Source organism: Ylistrum balloti, unplaced genomic scaffold, assembly GCF_031769215.1.
Source record: "Ylistrum balloti isolate Yb309-2 unplaced genomic scaffold, AGI_CSIRO_Ybal_v1 Utg371000, whole genome shotgun sequence".
NCBI lineage: Eukaryota > Metazoa > Mollusca > Bivalvia > Pectinida > Pectinidae > Ylistrum > Ylistrum balloti.
In genome coordinates, this window is record NW_026782558.1 from 292,750 (window position 1) to 309,194 (window position 16,445).

Here is a 16,445-nt window from a genome sequence, read left to right on the forward strand (position 1 = left end):
ATAGTTCAAAATAGGACTTTTTACATGCACTTCAATATTACACATAGCAAAATAACAATTTACACCTTAACGATTTGTAGAATGACAAGTATACACATTGTACAAATATGTTCTGCATTATTGAAATAATGTACAACTGTAAAATAATTCAACATGAAACTTACACAGACATATAGGATTTCACAACATAAACGTATCTTGCTTTGTTTTAAGACGTATGTGAGTGTATTAAGATAAAGCCCTGGCCTCGACTCGCCTCATAAACTGTTGAAGTGATAACGGTTTCTTTTAACATAATCGAAATCACCAAACACATGTTCGACGATAATGTATAAGAATGCCGCTCCAGTTTAATATTGTTCGTTCTGTGAGACGTCGCTGAAAAACATTAAAGTCTACTCAATGTTTATCAGTCCGAGAATAATGAAAATGAGTATAAACGATTAATGATCATAATTGTTACGATGATGCTGTACGGTGAAACAATGTAAGAACTCTCCCAGTCTTTTTAACAGCATATGAAACTCGTCAAATACCACCTTAGCACCATTCGAATACATATATATGATATCACAGTGTAAACTAACGATCGTACAATCCCTTGCAGAAATAGTTGCCTGTTAAAAGCCCTTGAATTTTGGTATGCGCTGTCCAACACATTTCTTCGAATCTATCGATGACGTCATGTCGACTCTTCAGCCTAGTTCTAACTCTGTAGCGTGTTCTACTGTCTTGTACTATTAATTTTCCAATTTTTTCTCCTTTTTTATTCAGCCATATGTCTTTTATCTTTATTTTCTTGTGGTGTAATTGTCCTGTAACAGAAATAGGTATAGTTACACTTTTGGCTTTATATATTGTACTTAAACGTAAGTGCATCTTTCACATGAACGAATGAACTCTGAAAACTTGTGTATTTGAAAATGAACACATATATCGTAAACCATTGAAACGGTTAAATAAAACAAAAAACATTGAAACGGTTAAATAAAACAAAAAAACATTGCCGAAAATTGGTAGACATTTCGAAAGCAATGTAGATTGTTATTATACTATGTTGATATATAACAAAGCAATATAATATTTTGAACGAGATGTCTAGTCTCACAAAGGTCACACGAAATATCAATTGACTTAAGCCTACTTGTATGAAGGGAGATTAGTTGACCCGACCAAGAATTAGTTTTACAACTTTTTTAATTCAACAAAAACTTGATGCTGCCAAATTTTATATTTTTCATTTGTTTAGTATGACAATCTATATTTTCGACGAATCGCTAGAACCTTTAGAAAGGATAGCACCACTGCCACTAAGAAACCAAACCTTATTACAAAAGATTAAACAAATATGGGCATAAAATGAAAAATCTTACCAAGCACTCCTTCAGCATGACGCGATATTCCTTCCTCCTTATTAAAATATACATTCAAATAGTTCACTTGCGTTGAATCAACGGCTAAATGCCGTTTAATGCTTATTTTAACACTGTCCCCAACATCAACATGTAACACACGCGTATCTGTATCGTCTGTGAAAATGTAGAATCGTAGGTTACGGACGTAGGACGGTCGTTCGTCATCCCAGGACAGAGACGTTTTACCTACATGTATATTGGCAGGGTCAATCATAATCGTTATATTGTGGACCAGGAGTGCCACTCTGCCAAAATAGGTTCGCATCCTTCCATCTTTTCTCTTTCTCATACCGGGTATAATTAAGGCATTGACTACGAAACCTAAATGAAAATAACAGACAAATTAATTTAATGAATAGCAAATAATACACAATACAACGACTTTCCTTTATATATAAATGGTAGAGAAACATGTCAGAATATAAGGAGTGACAAAGACCCATAAAATTATTATACGAACGAAAATTATTTCATCTGATACGACATCGAGGCGATTTTCAGATCATTGTAATCACACGACCAATTTGTCTAGTAAGTATTGACAAAACAGTTCTTTTACATGTCAAACCTGTATTCACCTGACTCTTCTTTGTTTTAAAAAATAATGAAAGATAATGCAGAGATTACGGTTGGCTTATACCGATTTATTTTGAATGAAAACATAGAAATGCCGATTATGATGTCTATTTCACTTGACGTAGCAAAGGCTTAACGAAAATCACAGCAAGCAAATTAAGATAACGTTATGTGTAGGCAGGGAAACATTGAATCATGACTCTGCATTTTGTACAAAGGGAGGAAACTGGATGATGTATACCAGGATGACAGTGAAATTCATATATACGTCAGTCAGGATATTTATCTCATTTGCCAGTGTATCGCATTCCGATCTCACACAGAATATTTGTCATTTAATAAGGTGATAGTATGCAGTAGGTATCTTTCCTTTCTTTTACAAACAAAAAGACCACACTCGCCGATTTCGTTTTACAGAAATTCAATTCCCTACCACCATTAATGTCGTGTGTTTTATGTACATCTTGTTTCAATTATCTCCTTAAATGAAAGTGTATAGTGTTGAATTGAAACTGCGTGTGTTGTGACACCTGTTCTGAAAATAATGGGAAGATTCCCTGCATCATATCATCACATTTTCTACACGCGATATCAACTGGTATCCCATCTTGAATATCAGCTGTTTGTAATGATATTGAAGTTCTCTGGTCCAACAAGAAAGTTTTTAAAAAAGGAAAGGGTGAGGTCAGGTTAAACGAGCTGGAGGTCCAGTAGTAAGAACGGTAATAAAGCGACATGTCGTATGTTGGAAAAACCTCATTCACAATTTTATGTAACTCAGTTTTCGGTCGGGTACTAACATTTATTCATAATAATGAAAAGAATTTATGCAGAATTTGTTTTAAGAAAAATGTAAATTTCCAACAGGAATATCACAGAATAGGCCATACAGTAATATCCCAGATTAAATGTTTGATATCCTGTTAGTAACTGGTTATAGCAAACATCGAAAAACATCAAACAGAACTTAACCCGATTTTGGTTCTAAGCAAAACCATTTCTGACAGTTATACATTATAAATAGGTCCACATCAACGAACTAAATACTAGTGATCTCCTGTTGGCACTAATGGCAGACACACGTCTGTTGTTTGATTTCATTATACGATAAACGCATTACCACGGATGGAGTTATTTTCAATGAAAGAAAGATAGTCTGTCAGTGTTAAGGAAGGGATTATCAACTAAAATTTGCCCCAAATAGTTTTCATACATATCAGAATGAAGATTCACTTACAGTCATTTTTATAAAAAAAATATTCAGTCTCATGTAACATGATTTGACACAATGTTTGGAAGAAAAATGAAAGCAATCGTACCTCTTTGTGGATCCTTTAGAAGACGTAATATATTACCCGGCTCGGCTATGATATCAAAACACACTGGGTGAGCTAATCCCTGTACACGTATCATAAAATGGGGATCACCTCCTCCTGTTTGAAGGGAAATTATCATGAAGCATTATTGAAGTTATATTCAGAGAGACATGGGAAAACAACGCCGTCTGTTTTCATTGATGACTTAAATTGAATGGATTTTCAAAACCAAAGTGCTCACAATTGATACTAATGCGTATCACGTATTGTAAGCAGGCGATTTATTTATATCAGAACCAATGTTCAATTTTTTCCATTAATGTTAACAGTATACTTTAAAGAATTTTGGGAAAATTTATACATAAATGAATTAGATATAAACTCTTTAACTAATTAGATCATATTAATCGATAACATAGACAATGTATATGATACATGACAGGACACTTTCTAAACAAGAACAAAAATAAAGACATAGTTATGGAATCATAATTCAAACACACATTATATGAAACTAGGGTAAAATATTAACTAAAGAAAGTACAGCGATGATAAATAACACCAGACGTTCCGGAAGGGTAAGTTTCTTCTGTTTCCTTCAAGTTCCAGTGTTGTGAGTTTATCTGTCAGTTGACGACATCTTGCTCAAAAAACTTTGATACTGGGAACAAGCCCTGGTAACGGGTTCCCTCTTATCTTATATACTTACCTCCCTTGCAATACCATTCCCAATTGGGAACAAGCCCTAGAATATCGAGAATACAATTCCTTGTCTTTATATTTTTTTCTCGAATGTAATTTTAGTAACAGTTTTTTCCTCTTTCCTTATATACTTACCTCCCCCTGCTATACTCTTCCCTTGCGTAGCAATAAGTCGCGATCCCGGCTTCCTCCTTCTCCAGATATATTCGGGAAATGGACCGGGTGTAACAGATGGCATATCTCGTGCAACTGACACAGATATAGGTATTTAAAGTGAGAAATGTAATCGGAAACTGACGGAAACTGTTTGTCTCCTGATTTGATTATGTAACGTTTTATTTAATCTAGTTGCAGCACTTGAAAATTAATGTGAATAAGCCTCAAACATGGACAATAATGTACTGTGTATTTTTGCTATTTTTTATTTATTTATTTTTTTTTTTTTTTATCTTTTATCAAGAAAGTTTAGTGCGTCTACAATGATGGACATTTGATAAACTTGGTCCAGTTTCAGTAAACGTCATGTTGATGAAGTACTATGTATTTAAATTGAATGCAATTTTGAAGGAAATTTCACAATATTATTTTCAAAGAGGCAAATATATCGGTAGTAAAAAACATATTAAGTGCATTTTAATAAACTTGGGATTTGGAATTAGCTATCTGGCCGGCTAAATATAGCATACCAAAGCCTCGCGGCGCATGCATCATATTAGACAGAAATCAAGATTAACGTATCATGCGTGTTAGTAAACGAACCTACAATGCTTTTTATACGATCAATTTATTCATGATAGCGCATTTCAGCGAACTTACTAAAACAAGAAAAGCATTTGGACATTTTAAGATACTCAACAAAACATTTAAAAGTCCTTAACTAATTAGTAGATAAACTGACATAAATTTCTGTGTCATTATCAGTAAATATCCAATGACAATCAATCATGCCTTTGTTAATAGCGTAGTAAATTGATATCATACTAATATCTAGCAGAAATGTCTCGTAAAAAGATGGATGGCAGTCCTCTTTGTAACGCCAAACCGCTCCAAATACCTTCTAAATTCATCAAACATTGTTAGTACAAATGGACAATGAAATTTGTGACAATACAATAGGTTGTATTCAACAATGAGTGAAAACAGAAAAAAGGACACCAAATAAAAACACCACAAACCCCGTCAGCCTGGTCAGAATATTTACCTTGTCTCAGTACAACTGCCAATGAGGAATTCACATATTATTTATTCAGTTATTTTAAGATAGATCTCTTACGTTTTTCAACATTTTATCAATACAGTGTCTATGATTTACTCGAACTGTTATAAGATGTAAACCATACAACTCTGATCGCTTCTTAGTTCAAGTTTGATGTTACATACAACACAACCTACTGCTCGTTCATACTAAGAAGAAATTCAATTACTTTATCCTGTAAATCACAAATATAAAGAAAGCTTTCTAAAATAACAAAACTCAAAATATGTTTCTTTATAATTATGGCTACATACGAAAAGTAAATTAAATGAGTTCCACAACTTTCCTGGTTTAAATATCAACACAATTCGCTTAAACTTTCGCATTTGCCTTTAGCTCAACAGTATGTTATGTTATCATACTGAACAGCCGAATTCCACTTTCGTGAAATTTATTAAAAGGCGACTGAAACAAATGCACTTTACAACATAGCTTAAATTGGGAGACAAATGGAAAACAGATTTATGTAAAGAGATCAATGATAGGTTGTGGTGGGTTATTTTCGATGTCTGAATATTGCTTTAAAATTTGTTCAGCTAACACTGAAAAATATCAATTTTATGACGTTTCAGTTTAATACAGATTTGAAAAATAAATATAGTGAAGTACCACTTTTAAACGTAATACACAGGTTTGGATTAGCCAAACCTTTATCATATTAAATATCCTAATTTAAATTCTTACGTTCAGCATCTTCTCCTTCTTGTAAATTGCCTACTTCTCGTTCTTCCGGCTTGATGACTACCAGTGACGTCAGAGGGGTTACAAACTGGTACTGTAAATATAAATATTTTATATGAAAAAAAAATTACAATATTTATATTCATATATACAATAATTAAAACAGTTCGTGTGTTCTCATTATGACAAAAACAAGTTGTTTTGCTTAATTTTTATAGATTTACAAACGAATAAAACACAAAGGATGTGTAAAATTATTGAGAAAAGCCCAGAAATACATTGTCATGTATTCATAAAGTGGTTACCTTCATTGACAAAGCAATGATTTTCTGCCGAACATTTTCCCTGTGTATAGCAGTGGAGTTAAGCTCCCCTACTGCCTCGTCCAATAACTGTTTGATGGTAACGTATGCCCATATTCTTTCTGTGATCTTCTCGAAATCCTCCGGACTCATCAGACTTGGAAACAATGAAGGTGTTGAGTGTTCCAGTATACTAGCAGTTAAGGCCAAAGATATGTCCCCTTGTACGCCACTTCCCTCTACTGAAAGGCCCAACATTTTCATATCAGTGTTTTTTATACGACCAGACACAACTAGTTCAGAATCAGAAAAAAAGGAACTAAAAGAACTCTTTGTTATGTTTTGCAGGTTTGTAGAACCACCAAGGTATTTAAAAGTGACATTTTTCAAAGCAGCACGAGATATTTCTTCATAAAAACCACTAATCTGCAATACGGCATCTGATTCTTCATAAATTTTCCTCGCAACACCATTGTTCTGAAGTGCAACTTTTTTCACAAACTCGTAGTCCGCGTCTTCGCCGAAAGCCAGAGTGAAAATAGCAATATGGCCGATATTTCGTGCCTTAACGTTCTCCAGAATCACGTCCGTGTCCTCAATCCCCTTGGTTGGTGATCCGTCGGTGAGGAATACCATCAGCTTTACTCGACTACCATCATCACCAATACTGTTCAGGAAATCGATCCCAAATGTCATAGCCTCGTTTATGTTAGTCCCTGGAAAATAATTATTTACTGAAATAATAATATCAATGATGATGATGATACACTGGATGTAGCAAATACATGATAGGTATTTTGTACTGAAGTGACCTGCATAGTAATGATTGTTATCACATAACGTCAAATTACATAATTGTATTGAATACGTATCTTTGAGATTGGTTCTTTGTATTTTCATAAGATCGGGAAAATAGATTAAACGTTACGTTATCGCATAAACATACATCCTGCTGACGTCATTTTAGCCACATATCCCACCGCCTCTGCAATATTCTGGCGGGTTGCCGATATAACTTTCCCTGGTCTCCAGAAAGTAGTTCTGGTACTAAATTTTATTATGTTGAATCTGTCTTTCTCATGGAGATCGTTGAGAATTATATGCATAGCATCACGAAGCTGAGCGATCTTGGTTCCAAACATGGACGAACTCGTATCCAAAACAAAAAGGATATCCTTTGGTATGGGATCCATGCCAGTGGGTGCAAAAAAGTGGACGAAAAAGCCATTCACGACCTAAAAGGATAATATAATGATAATAGGAAATAATCTTAAAGCAAGATACATTTACATAAAATTGGAGGTACCGTATTCATTACTGTAAAATGGTTTCATTCCAATGGTGGAAAATTTTCGCGGTTTAACCAAATCCTCGCAGAAAATAACTTTTTAACGGAAGCAAATAAAAATACCTTTAATGATCCTTTTCCTCTCCTTTTTTCAATTTCATTTTATCCTCGAAATATAAGTGAAAAATAAAAATGTTTACATTTTGTAATATTTCATATCTATGATTCTGGATTGCTGTATGACCTTAAAAGTGACATTAACATCATGAGACACAACTGGTGTCTAGACTGTTCGATTCTTTGGCTGTTTTTCCTCTAATTGCAATTATCCAACAGATATTTATTTGTAATTAATTTATATATGATACATTGTTGTCAACACTTTTCTTTTGTTAGGAAAGAAAAAAGTATTCTTTACGATCGTCACGAAGATAGATATTTACCAAAACGTCTCCTGCATCAAAGTTTCTCTCTATGTCATATTCCACAATAAATAGGCCAGATAAGCCTTTATCAGACGCGCGTTGCTGATCTAACACAGTTGGGTAGTAATGTACCCGAGCAGTTTCTCGCGTCGGTCGGTCGATCGACACTAACTCATTTCTTCCTGCAATTAAAAAATAAAGGACATCATTGATAAAGCATGTTGGTTTTTTATGCATTGTGTTCAATTATTAATTGGATCAGTTGGGTATGTTATCGATTAATTAAAATTGCTTATAGAGGAATTCATAGTTATTGAATTATCAATATAGCAAGATTTTGAAACAAGACAAATTTAATTAAATATAATACTGATACTTTTATGAACAATTATATTATTCTTTACCGTATTTGTTATTTAAAGAGTACCTATAATTAATATGGTGTACAGTATACAAAATGCAATATAGATCAAATGTCTGTGTATGATAAAACTATAAGTCTGTGTACTATAGTTCTGGATTATTAAAACACAAGTCATCTCCATTATGTATTGTTGATATCATCTTATCATCAAAACAATTAATCCACAATCGGTATATATGGAGACTGTGTATATGTGTTTTGGCATACAACATAACAAATAGGTGAACATTAAGCTAGTATGTTCTGGATATAACACAATAATTTAAGAGAACAAACGGAAAAAAGGCACGGCTTTATAAACTTGGTTTCAATTCTAAGTTTGAATTATGATTGTGTTCGTAATAACTTGTAGTTTTGCGTTTGTCGATAAACATTTTCTGTCTGTTCATAATGATGTTCCCCCATGCGGACTATTCGAGAAATATATTTTGTTTTGACTTTCTGTACCAACATGGTAATTAGTGAGACAAATCTCTAGTAATACTCGTAATAATAGCTTAACAAGTCATGTATACACTTTACCTGTATCAGAAAAGTCTTCAATAATATCATTTCGTAGTGGCGGAACATTAATAGAGGTAATGGCACGTGATTCTTGTATAGCTATATCTACTCTGAGGTCATTGACCACCTGACCAGGGTCAATGTAGAGCACGTGTTCATACGTCCCGTGGTTACGGCGTAGGAGGTTCTGGTACGTAAGGTTAAATGCCACTGTGCTTTGTGCTGCTATATTGACATCAACATGGAACTTGTTTGTCTCCCTTGGCCTGTCAAACGATAAAGTTGAAAGGAGAGACAATAGAAAACATATCAATATGGCCATATTATGACTAATTTGTGTTTAGTTAACGCAATTAGTGAAAGGAAGACAATAGGAAAAACATTAATATGACCATATTGTGACAAATTTCTTTGAGAATCAGCGAACGTTGTTCGTTAATTTATTCAGGGACTTAGCATAAGTATGAAGTGATTTCCTATTCCTAAATATACAGCGCATTACGTCTAAATAATATTACAATGTTTAAAAGAAATATCAATTGTCAGTAGAATAGAAAATTATAGTTGATAGATCACCATTTTTTATAGATATTATCTTTTTAACAGCAGACCATGAATCAGTTAATGCAAATAATTAAAAAGCTAGTACTGAATACCATATCATGTATATAAACATTCACACCACAGTTGCTTTAATGTCACATTTACATTTTTTTTAAAATCTTGCACGTTTAATGTTCACACATGCTAGGTATTGTTCACACCTGGTAACGAGTGCACTGGATTCTGATGATACATATAGCTAATCATTACCTATTTTTAGAAAAATGCACCGAGTGTTCCGGAGTTATTTTGGCACGTAAACCAAATTCTAGATATGAAAACAGCGCATGTTTTAATACGTAAAGATTCAAAAGCAGCATTTTTGTTTATCATAAAAATGTGAGAAAAAAACATTGTAGTTATTATTATGGTAACATTTCTTGCTCATTAATACCGACTTGTCAGAGAGAAAGGATGTTACGATGGAAGGGCTGCTTGGAATGATGTTAAGACTGTTAAATGCATAACATTTTAGTGTTACATTGAATTCCTATGTGTGGCTAGCAACTATCCGTTTAAAAATGTGAATCAGGCATTCATTTCCAACGGTTCATTATGATAAAAATCAAGCATATTTTGTGGTAAACTTATATTGAACGGATGGTGCTTTCTGGGATCCGCCCAGTATGCGATTTCATTTTTTATTGTGTTGCTTTGATTTCAAAATGAAAACAGAGCTACGTTACGTAGGTGGAAATACCATGAACATAAACTTTCGTTTTGTCTAAAATTCTTAAATCAAATGTTCCCCTGTCAAATTAGCCTACCACGTGCACTTTGTAATTTGATAATACTTCTGTCTTATTATTTTGAACACACATCCTCACCTCTGTCGAACCTGTCCTGCACTTTGGCCTTCATTCTTTGCCCTTTGGTACTTTGTGTCAGCGCTGCTCTTCTCATCAATTTGACTTGGATACATCCTTCCATCGACTTTCCTGTTGAAATATAGCAAGTAGGTAGACATTTTGAAAACAGTGGGTTGAACATTTTAAAAAAGTGTCTTGTTTTTGGTTTGATTTTGTTTGGCTTTTCTATAATTTCATCATTTTTTTTTTTAAATTTGAATGTAAACTTACTTTGAATGAATGATAAGAACATCATTTTTAGGCGGAATTTGGTTAAGAATCAGGATATTATTTGATAGCGGTAAGGACATTTTATGTGGTTCTGAAATGTATTAAATCACAGACATCGACAGACAGCTTTCATTCTGATACTTTAGGCGGTTCAGGATTTCGGGTTATTTTTACAACTCAATCATTCAATTTCAAATCAATCATTTTCCTACACCAACTTGTCCTCCAGTTAGACGTACTCCTTAGTGAAAGTAGTCATTGGTGGCATGCGACTAACAATTAACTATGTACATAAAATAGGCGATTTTGAAACTCATTGTTATCGTACTATGTTTTAAAAATCTGGTGAATTGTTCGTGAAACGTTATAAAAAAAACATAAAAATGTCCTTTTACTTCGACCTTTAATCACTAAAGTCTAACCAGGTTCTCTTAGTCACCATACCGGGGTGTACTGATAAATATGGACGGACGGACAGAGGTACAAATGCACGGACAGACTCTTCACTCCTTTTCTATATAGGACTTCAATAGATATGTTGTAGGACAAAATCAGAAATGATGACATGCTAAGACAAAACTCAATAATCATTTATGAAGTAATTTTTGAAGATGAAGCGTTTCTGAACTGAATATGCGTATTACGTAGAGTATCGCTACCGTTTCCATCTGTGTGAATAGTTGTACCAGTAAAATAGCCGTGAGAGGGCCTCTGTACCTCATCATTAAAGAGAAGCAGACGTTTGTATATAGTTATTTATATAACGCTAACGGTCTGGCGCAACGTTACGGACGTTGCTTTGTGTTATTTTACAGTTCCCACAGAGCTATTTAATTATATAGTTTAATGAAACTTGTTTTTATTCCGTGCCACATCCTTTTTTCTGTGCACGTGGGTAGAATTTTAAACGGTCCAATGTACCTTATACATATACAGCAATGACAGAACATATCGATTCTAGACTTAATTCGCTTTGTATGTTTTTTACTTTTGTCCTCTCCAAATTTTAATTTTCCTCTGGACAGGTCTATTAGAAATACACTTTAATCTCATTTGTAAAATATTCCAACAGGTTACTACAGTATACAAAGATTTCAATTCATAAGTACTAATAATATTCTGACATGTGAAAAACATTATGTGTTTTTAATTATGCATTGCTTTTTTGTCGGCGTCTTTAGATGCTATCATTTCCTCCATTCAGATACATAAAACAGCAATTGTAACATCACTAAACCGACAACTACCTAGTTCTAACAACAAGCTATGGAAACCCGTGCTAGCATGACGGTCGTCCTGTTTGTGATTCTGTACATTATGAAAACTGCTGAATCTTGATATTTCTTATAAAAATGTTGTCGACAATAAAACATGAAAACGCAAGCAATTTATCGTACTGCAAATTAAAAATCCCCATCCCATTTGTATTCACATAATGACTTGTGCCCAATTTCTTGTACAGTTATTGCATTCAGCATTCAGGTTTTCATTGTTAATTAAATGAAGGGTTTTTTCTCTTATAAATCATTTTAGTATAAAATAAGTCTATTGGGAAAGAAATGTGACATAAAACTGCATAACGAGATATCTCAGAATAAAGAGCAATTGAATGTTAAAACGTCAATTTTGAACGAATGTCTATAAATTATCATCTCTACAAAAAACGACATGAATGCTTTCTGTGGGGCTTGTTTTGACTGGCACATCAAGTTTGAAACATTTATAGCCAATATCCTTAAATGGCTAGAATAAAGTGGTTGTTATTTCTTTGTAAGTTATACGAACTCCTAAACTTTTATACTTCGGAGGAGTTAATGGTTGTAACATAAACATCCCATATCCTTAAATGTCGAAAACAGAATAGCTGTCATTTCATCGCCAATGTTACGATCCACTTAATTTATATATATAAGTGTGTGTGTGTTAATGCAGTCTTAATAGTTCAAGAGCTGTTTTTGTGAATATTACAATTAACATCTTGGTAGTGTCTCTTTTGTTGGCAAAAAGATAGGAGAAAATGTCAAGAGAGACATTAGCTTTTTATTATACATAAATCCATGCTATGTTGTTTATGGCATACCAAATGTGCATTGAAACATTTCATTGAGATAAAAACACGACGCTTGATGTTCAACACTGAACTTACTCTGTTGAGGGGTACACGATATATTTTGTTCACAAACGTTTGACTGCGAAGCTGCTTATAAAATCACTCCTTTATATTCTAATGTTTAGTGGCGGCATTACAACGGCTTATAGTAAAGTTACAGGGTAAATTCTGTCTATACATTTATTGCTAACATAAAACATTGTTCTTTTTTTCAGACAAAAATGGGTGCTGCCTTCAGAAACGTATATATTAAATGTTCATAATTTGGCAATGAAAATTTTAAACTACATTAAGAATCGGATAGTTAATGCTGATATCATATTATCTCTAATGTAATACAGGCAAGGAAAGTCGACCTTATAAATGCAAGTGTTAAGGTGTCAAGAATTAGAAGAAGAAAAAACAAAGATAAAAAATACACTACTTTCGTGTCAAGATTTCTTAGTCTTCCCCCTCTTTGAGTTACATAATTTGTATTCCACTTATCCGTAACATGTACGAGTCTTCATCAGACCTTGTTTTCGGATTTACTTTACTATGCCATGGTCATTAATCTTTTATGAGAAAATTCGTTGGCACACATACCCATCTTTGCATCGGTCGTCTCATTAAGCAGAAGGATACAATTTTATTGCATTGTAAAATTGTTGTACACAGGAAACTGGGCCCATTCTTTCATGCGATTGTTATAAAGCCATTCCATTTCTTTTCCATTTGTTTGATGATTATGTAAGACTCCTTTTTTGCTTTACACACTTGCATGAAAAAAGTTCGCAGTGATATGTTGCCTTTATTAACATTGTATTTCAAACAATATTCGTTTGATGATGTCTTTTTTCTGGTGTGAGTGGAGGGGGTGATAGGAATGCAAATTCTGTAACTTCCTCGGTTACAAATGAATTTCCTTCTGAATGTATTATTGATAACAATGAATAACGTATACTGACATTTGGATACCGGCCACATAGTAACTGACGGACTAACTCGTACCACAGGGTTTCAAAAGATGCAGGTTGATGGAAATCATTGGGAAGTTTTATGCTCGTCATAGAGATCTGATTAAGAAATATTCCTTTTATTTGTGCGCTATGAAGTTGGACGTGTTTGGTGTTCTTTCGTTTGCCTGTTGGTTCCGTTGTAGTATACCTTGTTCTCATTTGAGAACGTAATATTACATAATTGGATTGACAAAGATTTACATGGCGGGTGTCGTCGATGAAGCAGAAGACGAATACTTTTCCGGAACACCTAGTCTCATTCTCCTTGAATATTTTCATGAATCTCTCTGTATATCTTTCTTTTGTTCATATTTAGCCTACTTTTATGAAATTTGAATTTAGAATTTAGATTATAATCATGTTTGTATTTTCTTGATGTATTGTTACAGTTGTATTGTATAAAATATCTTACATTTGGAAATTGGTTATGAAAGCCTCGTCCGGAAGAGTGACGTGAAATGTTGTTTCCTGGGCAACCGCGCTAGGGTTCATGACCTTGCTGGTGATCAATGTCGTTGAAAACCGGAACTTGATATCTGACCGGATATGGAGATAATATATCCGAGGCTAGAAAGATAAACGAGACGAGAATTATATAGAGATTTGACATTTGTTGACGACTTAAGGTTCAATATTCTGGACAAATTATTTAAAAAGTGTCATAATACAAAGCAGTTTAATTCACTGAAATAAAACTAAATTGCAAACGTATATTTACAATAGGTGAAATGTGTTTTATTAATCAAATAACAGACAGGGAAGCAGTCGACAAATCCCATATGAGAATATCTTGAAACGAGTTTAACATATAAAAAATCATCAAACTAATTTTCCTTAAAGACTTCGTGCACTACATATTATACCAAAAACCCGCCATCTACAGACGGCTTGGTGGATAGCTGGACAGACGTACGCACTAATTCAAGTTTGTACCACAACTTTGTATGGCATGGTAGGTATGGTATGGTATGGTACATAAGAATTAGGGACGCTGATGTATTTGTTGTGTAGCAAGATGTTATACAGTGACATCGTTGTCTAGTAATGCAGCTGTGCAATGAAAAGTTGCATATACACATGAATTATGCGAGGAAATTTAATCTTCCTTGCTATATTTATTCTGGAAGACAGTTGCACATGAAATTTCATTAGTCTTATTAATTTTATATGTCATAATGATGACTTGTTTATATAACATTCTTGTTTATTTCCTCCATTAGGTTGGGGAAAAAATATAGAAAAAATTGTTGTAATACAGCTAACCAAAGATCTCTTTTGTTTGTTGATAGGATCTCGTTTAGATAGTATCAGTTAGCAGTAGCTGATTTCCATTCAGAAAGTGTTCTACCGTGTAACCTTACAAACCTCATTGTCATTATAGTACGTGGGATCAAATATATGTGGTATGTTTAAAAATGTATAGTTATTCATAGCCTTTAGAACAGAGTAGAGCATAATGTCAAGATGATGTATGGACCAACAAGACATCTGATCTAGATAACAAAGAATGTGATAACATGAAAGGAGAAGCAGAGAGATGTAACTGGGGTACAACTTTGTAAAGTACTTTTTTTTACCTTACAAACACTTTCTTATCTTGCATCGAAACAAACTATTGTAACATACGTTTTTACCTTACCGACACATTTATTTATCCTGAGTAGAAACAGTCAATACTGGCTTTCAAATGATAATATTTTAGCCCTAAAATATAATGTATCAAAAGGCTGTCCTCTCCTGATTAAAACGTCAGATTAAACAAATATGATTTGCTAATTTATTTTTAATCTTCCAACACACGTCCACTTTTTCAACTACAAACCTTGATCATTGTTTTTATTTCAACGTTTCAGCAGCAAAAACGGTTGTTAACAAATAGTAAAACAGTATATGAAACATAAAAATAGATGAGATTTTGTATTTAATCTAACTTTGCCACCTAATGCAATAAGGTAATCAGTGCTATCTGCTATGAATAAAAATACATGAAAAACAAATATTTTCCACGTGCGTAAGATAAGAACGACATTTTATCTAATTACATTCTATTTGATTTAATAGTTCCCAAGGCGTTGGTTTTGTCTCGTTTACAATGATATACTTCATGTTGGTGATATACGATACCTTAGTGTTACACCAACACAGCCTAAATGCCTTAGGCCTAATGAAGCTACAAGGATTGATACGTAATGTAACTTCCTTCTGTATACGTTTATTATTTCAGTATTTCCCGGTGGATTCTTAACATGTTTACTACCGTAGTTCACGTGCGTTACATTCCTGTCCGATGTGTTGACAAACTATTTCATTTTTCTCGTACTATGTATGTTAAAAACATTCATAAAAATGTATCACATGGCTTTTTATTCTATCTAATTAGATATGAAATTCAATACTCACAACTGCAGATAAATTGAGAACATTCAATAAAGAAAGGATTCTAAGTAATAGTCAAATACAGAGAAATATAACATTTTTATCTATTATATTGAAGATTTTAAATTGAAACTTTAGGCAGTTACGGTAAAGCACTATTAAGTTACTGGGATATGTGTTTATTTCGTTAAAATACATGTATATTTTCATTTCAAACCACATTTTATCTCATCCTCGAAGCTCATGTCAAATACCAGACGCACATATTCTAATTATATCTCTGAAGCATTCAGATTTGTTTGGTCTAGAAACATATTTTATTTTTTTTCTTCTTTCTCATTTCAATTACAGATTTTCTATCGTTTTGATACTTTTCATCATATTTTCATCA

The 16,445-nt window shown here is 33.4% G+C and overlaps 1 protein-coding gene across 1 annotated transcript; it reads right to left on the bottom strand.

Annotated features, from left to right (window-relative positions):
• Positions 1 to 344: 344 nt before the first annotated feature.
• Positions 345 to 15,509, bottom strand: LOC132559933 (inter-alpha-trypsin inhibitor heavy chain H3-like). The gene is made up of 13 exons (XM_060224569.1): positions 15,501 to 15,509; positions 14,091 to 14,245; positions 10,319 to 10,429; positions 8,907 to 9,154; positions 7,979 to 8,142; positions 7,194 to 7,482; positions 6,251 to 6,963; positions 5,949 to 6,039; positions 5,211 to 5,225; positions 4,145 to 4,258; positions 3,311 to 3,424; positions 1,374 to 1,736; positions 345 to 815 (listed from the first exon to the last, which is right to left on the bottom strand). The coding sequence occupies exons 1-13, from the start codon at positions 15,507 to 15,509 to the stop codon at positions 583 to 585; spliced, it is 2,619 nt and encodes an 872-aa protein (XP_060080552.1). The 3' UTR covers positions 345 to 582.
• Positions 15,510 to 16,445: the final 936 nt, after the last annotated feature.

What these genes read in the sequence shown, in the direction of transcription:
- LOC132559933 (XM_060224569.1), bottom strand. An exon ending in GCAGGACAGGTTCGACAGAG is followed by an intron (nt 9,155 to 10,318) that starts GTGAGGATGTGT and finishes ATCGTTTGACAG; the next exon opens with GCCAAGGGAGACAAACAAGT. An exon ending in TCTAAAGGATCCACAAAGAG is followed by an intron (nt 1,737 to 3,310) that starts GTACGATTGCTT and finishes ATTTTCATTTAG; the next exon opens with GTTTCGTAGTCAATGCCTTA.